Consider the following 14,998-nt stretch of genomic DNA (forward strand, 5'->3'; position numbering starts at 1 on the left):
CTTAGTCGGTGAACAGGGCCGACATGAACATCATAGCCCTCGTCTTTGTGACGAGTCGGCACGGGGGATTTTCCCTATGCTTCCCAAACCAACCGCATCAAACCAAACTAGTCAGAGAATGGCATCGAGTCCACCTTCGAGCAACCACTTGCCCAATTCCAACATAGACGAAAACTCGCACATGCGAACGCCGACATCAACTAGGACATTGATCACCTAGTGGGGTCGGAGTTTGTGCAATTGGAGGATACGATTTGGGTTTGGGGAGCATAAGGAGTCCCACGACTGATGAGGTCAGTGCTCTTTGCACACCCTATATGTTGTTGTGCGCCTTCTGCGAGCCATGTTTAGTAAGACTGGATTTGGTAACTATATGCTCCTTACGGCAAGTTGGTTTGTACACTTGATAGTATGTGTCATTCACCCATTTATGCAGAAAAGCTTCCACATGTGTGACGGACAAGTGTTCCTTGGCCATCAAATCGGACAAGTATCTGCTTTCAATTCAGACTCAAACATGTTTTACAGAGTTTATGTGTATCTTTTTAGCCATGCATGCACCGATTGATTAGTAGTACTAGAGGTTTAGTGCGCTTTGCCGCGTAGGTCTTTACTTGTGAATTATCATTTTTTTCTCTAGTATGTTATTATGGTCTGTTGTTCCGTTTTAGTTTCATTATCTGCGTTGGCTTTGCCTTTAACCACGTTCTAGTGGATCTTCGTCCGTCCCTTGGGTGACGGTTCCGTAATTTACGCTGTGGCGAACAGGGAGGCGATCGGATCTGGTTTAGGGTTCCTCGTAGCCTTGGCCCCGATCAAGGTCCAAGCTCCCAACGTTGAGCACGGCTGTCCCGCAGGTCCTGCTGTGATCTGTGTTGCCCCAAACCCATCCACAAAGGCCTTTCGGGTGTTCTAGGGGCCCGATCATACACCATGGTTCTAACCCTAGACTAGGTCTGGATGTTGGGGGAGGAGGAAGGAGATGGAGGATGTAGAGGGGATGCTTAGGGGGCTGAAGCTGTCGGCGGCAGAGAAGAAGGGGCTGAATCTGGAGGAGGTGGTAATGGGGAAGAAGGTCGATTGGACTGAAGAGGATCCGCAGGCGGTGGGCAAACTGTTCTCGGAGCGACCAACACATGCATACGCAGTAGGGCATGCGTTAGGGAAGATTTGGTGCCCGATCAAAGGAGTGGGCTGCATAGATCTTGGTGATAATGCCTTCCTATTCACCTTTCGTCAGCCGGCGGGGAGGAGAAGGGCACTGGAGGATGGGCCATGGTGGTTTGATAAGGAACTGCTAGTTATGGAGGAATTTGATCCGGACAAAACTGTGGAGGAGTATGAGTTTAACCTAATACCAATATGGATTCGGGTGTTTGGCTTGCCTATTGGATCGATGAATAGAGGAACAGGAGAATTGATTGGCAAGGAGTTTCACGACCTCCTGGATGTTGATGTTGGATACGATGGGAAGGCGGTGGGAAAGTTCTTGCGGATTAAGGTGAAACTGGACATTAAGGTTCCACTGATGAGGGGTTTCCTGTTGGATAGAGAGAAGGGGAAGGAGCAGTGTACCATGCAGGAGGGAGGGGAGGACAAGAACAAAAAGAAGAAGAAGTTACTCTGGTGTAGATTTGAATATGAGCATCTGCCGGATTTCTGTTATACCTGCGGAATGGTTGGACATGGTGAGGATGAATGCAACAAGAAGCCAGTTAAAGGAGAAGCGCCCCAGTTCGGGCCATGGATGAGGGTAGAAGAATTAAATAGGAAACCTGATGATGGTGGGAGAACTAGAGGTTCGGACAGCAGAGGGAGCGATGGAAGCATGAGTTGGAGCGGTGGAAGGGGGGAAGCGGGAAGAATGAGAGAGTGGACCAAAGTACAACTTGGGTAATGGAGGAGGTTCACATGGTAGTGACAGGCCATCTTGGCGCAAGGACGGGAAGGAGTCTGGGGCGGGGCGTGGCCGGAAAGAAGAAGGAGAACCTAAAGTGACAAGCCCAATAAAACTCTTGTCCGATGGGGCCAGAACGGATGATAAGGTGACCGCGAAGAAAATGTTGTTCTCGTCAAAGGATGGAAGCAATGAGGTGGAAGAAAGTAACTCAGGGCCAATGCTTGTGGATAGTACCGGAAAATCAATGAAGGAGAAACGGGAGAAGAAGGAAACAACGGGAAAAACCCGGTCCGTGTAAGTACAGAGGCAGACCATATCGGGGAAATAAGCAGCAAGAGGGGAAGGAGAAACAAGGGAGGAAGTTTAAAAGGAAGCCGAGGGGGGAGTGCCCTAATAAGGATACTGAGAAGCTATAGACCAAAGGAAAGAGAGGAGGGGACGAGATGGAGATTGATGATCCTGACAAGACTAAGAAGGTGAAAATAACTGGAGGGGTGGAGACCACCGATCAGGGTGCCAAAAATGTAGAACTTGCCAACCAAGGCGTCAGAGGTAGTCGAGGCAGATGCAACTAACAAAAGCAATGAGAATCTATCGGTCGGGCTGCAGGAGCAGCCCCGCCTGAACCAATGAAAATAATAAGCTGGAATTGTCGGGGACTTGGGAATGGCCCGACAGTTCGGTCTCTCCTCGAAATGGGGAGGATGGAGGAGCCCGTCGTTCTATTTTTATGTGAAACTAGGCTGGAGGAGAAGGAGTTGGAGAGGTTTCGGTGGCTTCTTGGCCTTACTAACATGTTGGCTTGGAAGGCGGAGGGGAGGAGTAGAGGGGTTGTGTTGTTCTGGAAGAAGGGGATTAATGCTACTCTAAGATCGTTTGGAAGACGGCATGTAGACGTGGACATTACAGAGGAAGGGGGGCTAATTTGGCGGCTGACAGGGGTGTACGGGGAGTCCGAGTTGGCTAGGAAAAAAGAAACATGGAGAACCCTACGTCTACTGAAGCAGCAACACCAAGACGGACGACCATGGCTCTGCCTTTAACGAAATCCTAGCAAGCAACGAAAAATCAGGTGGGGCGGTTAGACCACAGAGATTTATGGACGGATTCCGTGAGGCGCTGGAGTTTTGTGAGTTACAAGATCTTGGATTCGAGGGAGATGTTTATACATGGAGGAATCACAGTAAGGAGTTACGATCATACATTTGTGAGCGGCTGGATCGTGCGGTGGCAAATGAAGAATGGTGCAATATCTTTCCACAATATGTCGTGGTTAATGGCGAGCCAAGACATTCAGACCACCGGCCAGTTGTAGTTCATACTGAGGGCTGGGAGAAGGGGTGGAAAAAAGGCGATAGAAGTTTTCGGTTTGAAGTCAGATGGTTGCAGAAGGAGGGATGCAGTGAGGTGGTAAAAGAGGCATGGGATGAAAGCTGGGTGGTAGGGGACGGTGGTGTCTCATCTACCCTGAGTGCAATAGCTGGGAGAGTGACAACATGGAGCAGAGTTGTGGGAGAACTAGAGACGAGATTAAAGAAGGCGAAGGGTGAACTAGAACGATGCATGAAAGAACCCGTCTCAGAAAGGAAAGTGAGGGAGGAGGCGAGATTAAGGGGAGATGTAAATGACCTGGAGGAGAAGAAGCATACACAGCTTAAACAACGAACACATGCTTGTGTTGGAAATATGCCCTAGAGGCAATAATAAATGGTTATTATTATATTTCTTTGTTCATGATAATTGTCTATTGTTCATGCTATAATTGTGTTATCCGGAAATCGTAATACATGTGTGAATACATAGACCACAACGTGTCCCTAGTAAGCCTCTAGTTGACTAGCTCGTTGATCAACAGATAGTCATGGTTTCCTGACTATGGACATTGGATGTCATTGATAACGGGATCACATCATTAGGAGAATGATGTGATGGACAAGACCCAATCCTAAGCATAGCTCAAAGATCGTGTAGTTCGTTTGCTAGAGCTTTTCCAATGTCAAGTATCTTCTCCTTAGACCATGAGATCGTGCAACTCCCGGATACCGTAGGAGTACTTTGGGTGTGCCAAATGTCACAACGTAACTGGGTGACTATAAAGGTACACTACGGGTATCTCCGAAAGTGTCTGTTGGGTTGGCACGGATCGAGACTGGGATTTGTCACTCCGTATGACGGAGAGGTATCTCTGGGCCCACTCGGTAATGCATCATCATAATGAGCTCAATGTGACTAAGGAGTTAGTCACGGGATCATGCATTACGGTACGAGTAAAGAGACTTGCCGGTAACGAGATTGAACAAGGTATTGGGATACCGACGATTGAATCTCGGGCAAGTAACATACCGATTGACAAAGGGAATTGTATACGGGATTGATTGAATCCTCGACATCGTGGTTCATCCGATGAGATCATCGTGGAACATGTGGGAGCCAACATGGGTATCCAGATCCCGCTGTTGGTTATTGACCGGAGAGGCGTCTCGGTCATGTCTGCATGTCTCCCGAACCCGTAGGGTCTACACACTTAAGGTTCGGTGACGCTAGGGTTGTAGAGATATGAGTATGCGGAAACCCGAAAGTTGTTCGGAGTCCCGGATGAGATCTCGGACGTCACGAGGAGTTCCGGAATGGTCCGGAGGTGAAGAATTATATATAGGAAGTCAAGTTTTGGCCACCGGGAAAGTTTCGGGGGTCACCGGTATTGTACCGGGACCACCGGAAGGGTCCCGGGGGTCCACCGGGTGGGGCCACCTATCCCGGAGGGCCCCATGGGCTGAAGTGGGAAGGGAACCAGCCCTTAGTGGGCTGGGGCGCCCCCCATGGGCCCCCCCTGCGCCTAGGGTTGGAAACCCGAGGGTGGGGGGGCGCCCCACTTGCCTTGGGGGGCAAGTCCCCCCCCTGGCCGCCGCCCCCCATGTAGATGGGTTCCAGGCCGGCGCCCCCCCTCCCAGGGGCCTATATAAAGGGGGGGAGGGCAGCAATACTACAGCCTTTGGCGCCTCCCTCCTCCCCTGCAACACCTCTCCCTCTCGCAGAAGCTCGGCGAAGCCCTGCCGAGATCCCGCTACATCCACCACCACGCCGTCGTGCTGCTGGATCTCCATCAACCTCTCCTTCCCCCTTGCTGGATCAAGAAGGAGGAGACGTCGCTGCTCCGTACGTGTGTTGAACGCGGAGGTGCCGTCCGTTCGGCACTCGGTCATCGGTGATTTGGATCACGGCGAGTACGACTCCATCAACCTCGTTCATTGGAACGCTTCCGCTCGCGATCTACAAGGGTATGTAGATGCATTCCTTTCCCCTCGTTGCTAGTATACTCCATAGATGGATCTTGGTGATGCGTAGGAAATTTTAAAATTCTGCTACGATCCCCAACAGTGGCATCATGAGCCAGGCCTATGCGTAGTTACTATGCACGAGTAGAACACAAAGCAATTGTGGGCATAGATGTTGCCAATTCTTCTTGCCGCTACTAGTCTTATCTTGTTTCGGCAGCATTGTGGGATGAAGCGGCCCGGACCGACCTTACACGTACGCTCACGTGAGACAGGTTCCACCGACTGACATGCACTAGTTGCATAAGGTGGCTAGCGGGTGTCTGTCTCTCCCACTTTAGTCGGAACGGATTCGATGAAAAGGGTCCTTATGAAGGGTAAATAGAAATTGGCATATCACGTTGTGGTTTTACGTAGGTAAGAAACATTCTTGCTAGAAACCTATACAAGCCACGTAAAAACTTGCAACAACAATTAGAGGACGTCTAACTTGTTTTTGCAGCATGTGCTATGTGATATGATATGGCCAGAAGATGTGATGAATGATATATGTGATGTATGAGATTGATCATATTCTTGTAATAGGAATCACGACTTGCATGTCGATGAGTATGACAACCGGCAGGAGCCATAGGAGTTGTCTTTATTATTTTGTATGACCTGCGTGTCATTGAATAACGCCATGTAAATTACTTTACTTTATTGCTAAACGCGTTAGCCATAGAAGTAGAAGTAATCGTTGGCGTGACAACTCATGAAGACACAATGATGGAGATCATGATGATGGAGATCATGGTGTCATGCCGGTGACGAAGTTGATCATGGTGCCCCGAAGATGGAGATCAAAGGAGCAAAATGATATTGGCCATATCATGTCACTGTTTGATTGCATGTGATGTTTATCATATTTTGCATCTTATTTGCTTAGAACGACGGTAGTAAGTAAGATGATCCCTTATGATAATTTCAAGAAAGTGTTCACCCTAACTGTGCACCGTTGCGAAGGTTCGTTGTTTCGAAGCACCACGTGATGATCGGGTGTGATAGATTCTAACGTTCGCATACAACGGGTGTTGACGAGCCTAGCATGTATAGACATGGCCTCGGAACACACGCAATACACTTAGGTTGACTTGACGAGCCTAGCATGTACAGACATGGCCTCGGAACACGGAGGACCGAAAGGTCGAGCATGAGTCGTATAGAAGATACGATCAACATGGAGATGTTCACCGATCTTGACTAGTCCGTCTCACGTGATGATCGGACACGGCCTAGTTAACTCGGATCATGTTTCACTTAGATGACTAGAGGGATGTCTATCTGAGTGGGAGTTCATTGTGTAATTTGATTAGATGAACTTAATTATCATGAACTTAGTCTAAAATCTTTACAATATGTCTTGTAGATCAAATGGCCCACGTTGTCCTCAACTTCAACGCGTTCCTAGAGAAAACCAAGCTGAAAGATGATGGCAACAACTATACGGACTGGGTCCGGAACCTGAGGATCATCCTCATAGCTGCCAAGAAAGATTATGTCCTAGAAGCACCGCTAGGTGAAGCACCAATCCCAGAGAACCAAGACGTTATGAACGCTTGGCAATCACGTGCTGATGATTACTCCCTCGTTCAGTGCGGCATGCTTTACAGCTTAGAACCGGGGCTCCAAAAGCGTTTTGGGAAGCATGGAGCATATGAGATGTTCGAAGAGCTGAAAATGGTTTTCCAAGCTCATGCCCGGGTCGAGAGATATGAAGTCTCCGACAAGTTCTTCAGCTGTAAAATGGAGGAGAATAGTTCTGTAAGTGAGCACATACTCAGAATGTCTGGGTTGCACAACCGCTTGTCTCAGCTGGGAGTTAATCTCCCGGATGACGCGGTCATTGACAGAATCCTTCAGTCGCTTCCACCAAGCTACAAGAGCTTTGTGATGAACTTCAATATGCAGGGGATGGAAAAGACCATTCCTGAGGTATATTCGATGCTGAAATCAGCGGAGGTGGAGATCAGGAAGGAACATCAAGTGTTGATGGTGAATAAAACCACTAAGTTCAAGAAAGGCAAGGGTAGGAAGGTACCAAAGTAAACCCGGCATGGAACACTGGACAACGGTCAAGAATATCCTGAAGTACCTGAAGAGGACTAAGGATATGTTTCTCGTTTATGGAGGTGACGAAGAGCTCGTCGTAAAGGGTTACGTCGACGCTAGCTTCGACATAGATCTGGATGACTCGAAGTCACAAACCGGATACGTGTATATTTTGAATGGAGGAGCAGTAAGCTGGTGCAGTTGCAAGCAAAGCATCGTGGCGGGATCTACATGTGAAGCGGAGTACATGGCAGCCTCGGAGGCAGCACAGGAAGCAGTCTGGATGAAGGAGTTCATTACCGACCTAGGGGTGATTCCCAATGCGTCGGGCCCGATGACTCTCTTCTGTGACAACACTAGAGCTATTGCCCTTGAGAAGGAGCCCAGGTTTCACAGGAAGACCAGGCATATCAAGCGTCGCTTCAACTCCATTCGTGAAAGTGTTCAAAATGGAGACATAGATATTTGTAAAGTACATACGGACCTGAATGTAGCAGATCCGTTGACTAAACCTCTCCCTAGAGCAAAACATGATCAACACCAGGACGCAATGGGTGTTCGATTCATCACAATGTAACTAGATTATTGACTCTAGTGCAAGTGGGAGACTGTTGGAAATATGCCATAGAGGCAATAATAAATGGTTATTATTATATTTCTTTGTTCATGATAATTGTCTATTGTTCATGCTATAATTGTGTTATCCGGAAATCGCAATACATGTGTGAATACATAGACCACAACGTGTCCCTAGTAAGCCTCTAGTTGACTAGCTCGTTGATCAACAGATAGTCATGGTTTCCTGACTATGGACATTGGATGTCATTGATAACGGGATCACATCATTAGGAGAATGATGTGATGGACAAGACCCAATCCTAAGCATAGCTCAAAGATCGTGTAGTTCGTTTGCTAGAGCTTTTCCAATGTCAAGTATCTTCTCCTTAGACCATGAGATCGTGCAACTCCCGGATACCGTAGGAGTACTTTGGGTGTGCCAAATGTCACAACGTAACTGGGTGACTATAAAGGTACACTACGGGTATCTCCGAAAGTGTCTGTTGGGTTGGCACGGATCGAGACTGGGATTTGTCACTCCGTATGACGGAGAGGTATCTCTGGGCCCACTCGGTAATGCATCATCATAATGAGCTCAATGTGACTAAGGAGTTAGTCACGGGATCATGCATTACGGTACGAGTAAAGGGACTTGCCGGTAACGAGATTGAACAAGGTATTGGGATACCGACGATCGAATCTCGGGCAAGTAACATACCGATTGACAAAGGGAATTGTATACGGGATTGATTGAATCCTCGACATCGTGGTTCATCCGATGAGATCATCGTGGAACATGTGGGAGCCAACATGGGTATCCAGATCCCGCTATTGTTTATTGACCGGAGAGGCGTCTCGGTCATGTCTGCATGTCTCCCGAACCCGTAGGGTCTACACACTTAAGGTTCGGTGACGCTAGGGTTGTAGAGATATGAGTATGCGGAAACCCGAAAGTTGTTCGGAGTCCCGGATGAGATCCCGGACGTCACGAGGAGTTCCGGAATGGTCCGGAGGTGAAGAATTATATATAGGAAGTCAAGTTTTGGCCACCGGGAAAGTTTCGGGGGTCACTGGTATTGTACCGGGACCACCGGAAGGGTCCCAAGGGTCCACCTATCCCGGAGGGCCCCATGGGCTGAAGTGGGAAGGGAACCAGCCCTTAGTGGGCTGGGGCACCCCCCATGGGCCCCCCTGCGCCTAGGGTTGGAAACCCTAGGGTGGGGGGGGGGGGGCGCCCCACTTGCCTTGGGGGGCAAGTCTCCCCCCTGGCCGCCGCCCCCCATGTAGATGGGTTCCAGGCCGGCGCCCCCCTCCTAGGGGGCCTATATAAAGGGGGGAGGGAGGGCAGCAATACTACAGCCTTTGGCGCCTCCCTCCTCCCCTGCAACACCTCTCCCTCTCGCAGAAGCTCGGCGAAGCCCTGCCGAGATCCTGCTACATCCACCACCACGCCGTCGTGCTGCTGGATCTCCATCAACCTCTCCTTCCCCCTTGCTGGATCAAGAAGGAGGAGACGTCGCTGCTCCGTACGTGTGTTGAACGCGGAGGTGCCGTCCGGTCGGCACTCAGTCATCGGTGATTTGGATCACGGCGAGTACGACTCCATCAACCTCGTTCATTGGAACGCTTCCGCTCGCGATCTACAAGGGTATGTAGATGCACTCCTTTCCCCTCGTTGCTAGTATACTCCATAGATGGATCTTGGTGATGCGTAGGAAATTTTAAAATTCTGCTACGATCCCCAACAGCTTGGTGGCTGCGGGATGGCAATAGGAACTCCAAATACTTACAAGCAGTGGCAACGGCTAGGAAGAAAACAAACAGAATAAAGGAGTTAAGAAGGGAGGATGGGGTGGTATTGAAGGAAGAGGAAGATTTAACTAACTATGTGTGTTCCTTTTTTCAGGATCTCTTTACTTCTCAGGGCGGAACCCACACTGCGGAGTTGATTGGGAAAGTGAAACCCAAATTGACCGAGGCTATGCATAATGTGCTTGATGCCGAGTTTACCAGGGAGGAGGTTAAAGCAGCCTTGGATCACATTGGGGATCTAAAAGCGCCCGGACCGGATGGGATGCCATCCATAGTCTTCAAGCGACACTGGCAGTTCATGGGCGATCGGGTAGTCGAAGAAGTCCTTGCGGTCCTGAATGGGGGAGATATCCCAGAAGGGTGGAATGATACGTGTGTTGTCCTAATTCCCAAGGTTAAAAATCCTAACAGGATTAAGGATCTTCGACCCATCAGTTTATGCAACGTCTTATACAAGCTTGTGTCCAAGGTGATGGCAAATCGACTAAAGGTGGTGTTGCCCGGGATTATTTCAGAAAACCAAAGTGCTTTTGTGCCGGGCCGGCTTATCACAGACAATGTTCTTATCGCCTATGAACTATCTCATTACCTGCTAAATAAGCGACATGGAAAGGAGGGGGTGGCAGCGGTAAAGGCAGACATGAGTAAGGCCTATGATAGGGTCGAATGGGATTTTCTTGAGGCGATGCTACGGAAACTTGGGTTCAGGAGGCGGTGGGTGGACCTGATAATGAAATGTGTTTCCACGGTGAGATACCAAATCAAGGTTAACAGGACTCTCACGACTCAGTTTTGCCCATCAAGAGGATTACGGCAAGGTGATCCTTTGTCACCCTACCTGTTTGTCATTTGTGCGGAAGGTTTGTCGGCTTCACTGCATGATGCCGCGGAGAAAGGTTCTATCAGTGGAGTCAAAATCTGTCCAGGGGCGCCAAGCATTTCACATCCGTTCTTCGCCAACGATTCGGTTCTACTCATAAAGGCTAACCAGCAGGAGGCTGCAGCTTTGCATGAAGCACTGAAATTATACGAGGAAAGCTCAGGGCAATGTATTAATGTAGAGAAATCAGCAGTGATGTTTAGTCCAAACACAAGTCAGTTGGCTAAAGATGCAGTTAAACAAGCTATTGAGATCCATAGTGAGAATTGGAATGATAGGTACCTTGGGCTGCCGGTCCATGTGGGGCGCTCTAGGAGGAAGGCCTTTGCTTATATCAAAGGAAATATTTGTGGACGTGTCTATGGTTGGCAGGAGAGGTTGCTAGCGAAGGAAAGTAAAGAAGCTCTAGTCAAAACTGTAGCTCAAGCGATTCCCACGCATGCCATGTCATGTTTTGACCTCACAAAAACATTCTGTAGTGAGGTAAATACATTGTTGGGGCGCTTTCGGTGGAGCCAGCAGGATAAACAAAATACTTTACATTGGATCAGTTGGGACAAGTTAGTGAAACCGAAGGCAATGGGAGGGCCGGGATTCAGGGACATGCATAGCTTCAATGTTGCCATGTTATCGAGGCAAGGTTGGCGACTACTACAGAACCCTGACAGCCTATGCAGCCAGGTGCTCAAAGCACGATACTTTCTGAACACCGACGTCCTTCATGCTGAACCAAGAGATGGCATCTCATACTCTTGAAGGAGCATACTGCTTGGTCTGGACCTAATAAAACAGGGATATATCTGGAGGATCGGGGATGGATCACAGGTGAAGATCTGGACCGACCCTTGGATTCCACGTGCGTGGTCCAGGAAGGTCATCACGCCCCGCGGAGCTAGTTTGTTAACTAATGTCCAGGATCTTATCTGCCCCATCTCCGGGAACTGGGACGAACGGCTGGTGAAGGAGACTTTCTGGCCGGACGACGCGTGGCATATCCTGCAAATTCCGCTGCAGGAGGGAGTAGATGACTTTACGGCTTGGCACTTTGATCCAAAAGGTGTGCACTCGGTGAAAAATGCCTATAAACTGCATACCCAGCTGCTGAAACAAGCTCGTAATGGAGCACCGGGATGCAGCTCCACGGCTGCAGGCCAGCTTGACAAGTCGGAGGGGGATGCCTGGAAAAGAATCTGGAAACTACCCTGCCCCAGGAAGCTACAAATGTTTGTTTGGAGGATGAAACACGAAGCCTTAGCGCTCTGCAATAATTTGGAGTGGAGGGGAGTGAAACTGGAGCAGTCAAAGTGCCTCTTCTGTGGACTTGGACTTTCTGAGGAGGATGGAGGGCATCTATTCATTAAGTGCAAGGCCATCAAAGAAGTATGGCGTATGCTAACACTTGAAAAGGAAAGAACCGAGCTGGAACGCATAGGGGATGTGCATGCGATGCTTGACTTCTTGTGGGGGGTAGCTGAGGAAAAGAGGGTGACCATATTCACGATGTGGTGGCACTGGTGGAATAACCGGAACAAGGTCAGAGAAGGTGAACTCCCAGTTCCAGGGGCTGAGATTGTCCAGCGGGTTAGAGTGAATATTGTTGAGTATTTGGAATTCTTTAACCTGAGGCAGACAAAGAAACAGGCGCAAAAATGGACCCCTCCGAACGATGGTATGCTAAAGGTCAATTTTGATGGCTCTTATACACCGGGAGATAATGTTGGGAGCTGGGGAGTGGTAGTGAGAGACGAGGACAGGCAAATTATCACGGCAAGAGCAGGGAGGCAGGAGCGTGTGGTGGATGCATTTAGGGCCGAAATGTGTGCCATGGCTGCAGCGATCGCCACATGCACTGAGTTGGGGGCCATCAGAGTGGCGTTTGAAACCGATTCGCAGCTGCTAGCGGACGCCCTTGACCTACGGAAAGTAGATTCTTCCCCTTATGCGGTGGCCATTGAAGATATCAAATTCCAACTCAAAATGTGGTTCTCTAAGCAGGAGGTGTTGGTATGCCGCCGTGAGGCTAATTCTGTAGCGGATGCTCTAGCTAAAGTTGGACGGCTATGCCCATCAAATAATTCTTGTATGTGTTGGGACTCGAATGTACCGCCCCAAGTGGCTGTTTGTGCTTCAGGTGATATGCCTGAGCACCGTTGATTTATAAAGCTTTGCTTTACCCTAAAAAATACTACGTTCTAGTGATGTTTTTTTGTTCGTATCCCGTGTTGGGTGTTGCTAGAGACATTATATGTTCTGGGAGGAGAATGGAATTGCTCGATGCGTGGTCATGGTGTCCTTACACATTTCAGCCTCGATGTCAGCCGCCGGTCGTTGTGTGAGCCCTTTGTAGCTCCTATACCACACCGAAACCATGAAAATGCCGCAATAATGCACACATAGGTCAGCCCACGAAGCTCCCACTAACTCAGCTCGGCTCAGTGATCCAGTCGCTTGCTTAACATTTTTCTTTCGACAACTCCCCTTCTATCTTATAATAAAATGGCTACCTTTTTTTAAGTTTGTTAAATAAAAAAAGTTCACGGACTTTATAAACTCTTGGATTTCTAAAACTAAGAAAATTTAAAAACATAAACTTAAAAAAATGTTTCAATCTTGTTAAATTATTCATGGATTTTTTAAATAAAAAAATTTGAAATAAAGTTCACAAAATTTACTTTATTTTACAAAATTTAATAATTTTCATGAACTTTAAAATTTCATAAAATTTTAAAATGTTCATAAAGTTCAAAAATATATTCTGGATTTTTAAAACAATGTTCACAATTTTTTAAAATGTTCATAAATTAGAATATGGAAAATGTTCACATTTCGGCCTTGATATCAATTGCTGATCATTGTGTGAGCCCCTTGCGAGCTCCTATTCCCCACCGAAACCATGGAATTTCTACTATAACCCTCACATGGGCTTGCCCAAGAAGCTCCCACTCACTCAGCTCGGCTCCTTGGTCTAGTCACTTGCTTAACATATTTTTCCTGGCATGCTCCATTGATATCTTATAAAAAGGCGGCTATCATCTTATTTTGAAAAAGTTTGTTAAATCAAAGGATGTTAACGGATTTTAAAAACTCTTGGATTTTAAAATGGTTGCGGATTTTAAAAAACTCCAAAATAAGAAATTTTTTCAAATTTTAAAAACATCCATGGGTTTTAAATTTTTCAGAAACATAAAAAATAAAAAATAAATCCATGAGATTTATGAATATTGACAAATTTCAAAATATGCTATGAGATTTAAAAATGTTCACAACTTTTTAAAAGTTCATGATTTAAAATATGAAATTTTTCACATTTCAGTCTCGATGTCAATTGCTGGTCATTGTGTGAGCCCCTTGGGAGCTCCTATTACACACAAAAACCATAAAATTGCTACTATAACACTCACACGGGCTGGCCCACGAAGCTCCCGCTCACTCATCTCGGTTCCTTGGTCCACTCACTCGCTTAGCATATATATTTCCCAGAATGCTCCTCTGATATCTTATAAAAAGGTGGTTATCATTATATTTTGCAAAAGTTTGTTGAACCAAGAGATGTAAATGGATTTTAAAAACTCTTGAATTTTTTAAACGGCTGCCAATTTAACTGCTACGCGTCCGCCGGATGATAAATTGATTAGATCGGCCGCCTTGGCAGCCGTGGATGCCGGCCAAAACAACTGTTCGATCTACCGTCCCAGCCAATCGAGGACCTTTGCAACAGCTAGCTTGTTGCGCTCAAGGGTTTTGCAACAAGGACCTTGTTGCAATGGTCCGCCGAGACAACAGCTGGCCAAGACACGCACACCCTAGGCTGGAGCGCAGCTGCTGTGTCGCCATGGCCCGAGCGCCTCGACCATGGAGTGCCTCCGATTGTTGGAGTTGCCACGGCTCCTCCACCCCAGCATCATGAACAACTGCCACCTCTGCTCCAGCACCATGGCGAGGACCTCTAATACCGGGTGCTTCTCCAGTGTTTTCTGCAACCGAGGCTATGCTTCTGAAACATGCCTCGTGTTGCAATGTCTGACCTCTCACGCTCTAAAGTTGAGCGCTCCAACGCTTTCTGCAGCTGGGGTTATATTTCTGAAACAAGACCTCTGTTGGAGAGGAATTTTTTTCATTGAACCATTTTTTTTCTTTCTGAAACAAAACCCTTGTTGCAAAAACCTTCTGAAACAAGACCAATGTTGCAGGAAAAAAAACTTCACCATCGAACCGTTTTTCCCTTTTCTGAAACAAGACCTTTCTTGTAGGAACCTTCTGAAACAAGACCCTTGTTACAAAAAATTGACTACGTGGGGCTTGTGGCAATGTGGGCGCTCCATCTGGATTGATCCGACGGCTACGCAGGCGGCGGACGCTACACATGCATCATCCGGCTGAAGGGTAGCCTTTTCCATTTAAAAACCTTATATTTTTGAAACTATTCCAGATTTCTAAAAAATATTCAATTTCAAAAAAATATTCAATTTCAAAAAAATATTC

The 14,998-nt window shown here is 47.6% G+C and overlaps 1 protein-coding gene across 1 annotated transcript; it reads left to right on the forward strand.

Moving 5' to 3' along the window:
- Positions 1–982: 982 nt before the first annotated feature.
- Positions 983–12,670, forward strand: LOC109755926 (uncharacterized). The gene is made up of 3 exons (XM_020314806.1): positions 983–1,753; positions 9,731–10,999; positions 11,309–12,670. Exons 1-3 carry the CDS (start codon positions 983–985, stop codon positions 12,668–12,670), a joined length of 3,402 nt encoding a protein of 1,133 aa, XP_020170395.1.
- The last annotated feature ends 2,328 nt before the right edge of the window (positions 12,671–14,998 follow it).

This window comes from Aegilops tauschii, chromosome 1, assembly GCF_002575655.3.
Source record: "Aegilops tauschii subsp. strangulata cultivar AL8/78 chromosome 1, Aet v6.0, whole genome shotgun sequence".
Classification (NCBI taxonomy): Eukaryota; Viridiplantae; Streptophyta; class Magnoliopsida; order Poales; family Poaceae; genus Aegilops; species Aegilops tauschii.

What these genes read in the sequence shown, in the direction of transcription:
- LOC109755926 (XM_020314806.1), top strand. Translation starts at nt 983, where the DNA reads ATGGAGGATGTAGAGGGGATGCTTAGGGGGCTGAAGCTGTCGGCGGCA. An exon ending in AGTTCGGGCCATGGATGAGG is followed by an intron (nt 1,754 to 9,730) that starts GTAGAAGAATTA and finishes TCCTTTTTTCAG; the next exon opens with GATCTCTTTACTTCTCAGGG. An exon ending in CAAAAACATTCTGTAGTGAG is followed by an intron (nt 11,000 to 11,308) that starts GTAAATACATTG and finishes CTAATAAAACAG; the next exon opens with GGATATATCTGGAGGATCGG.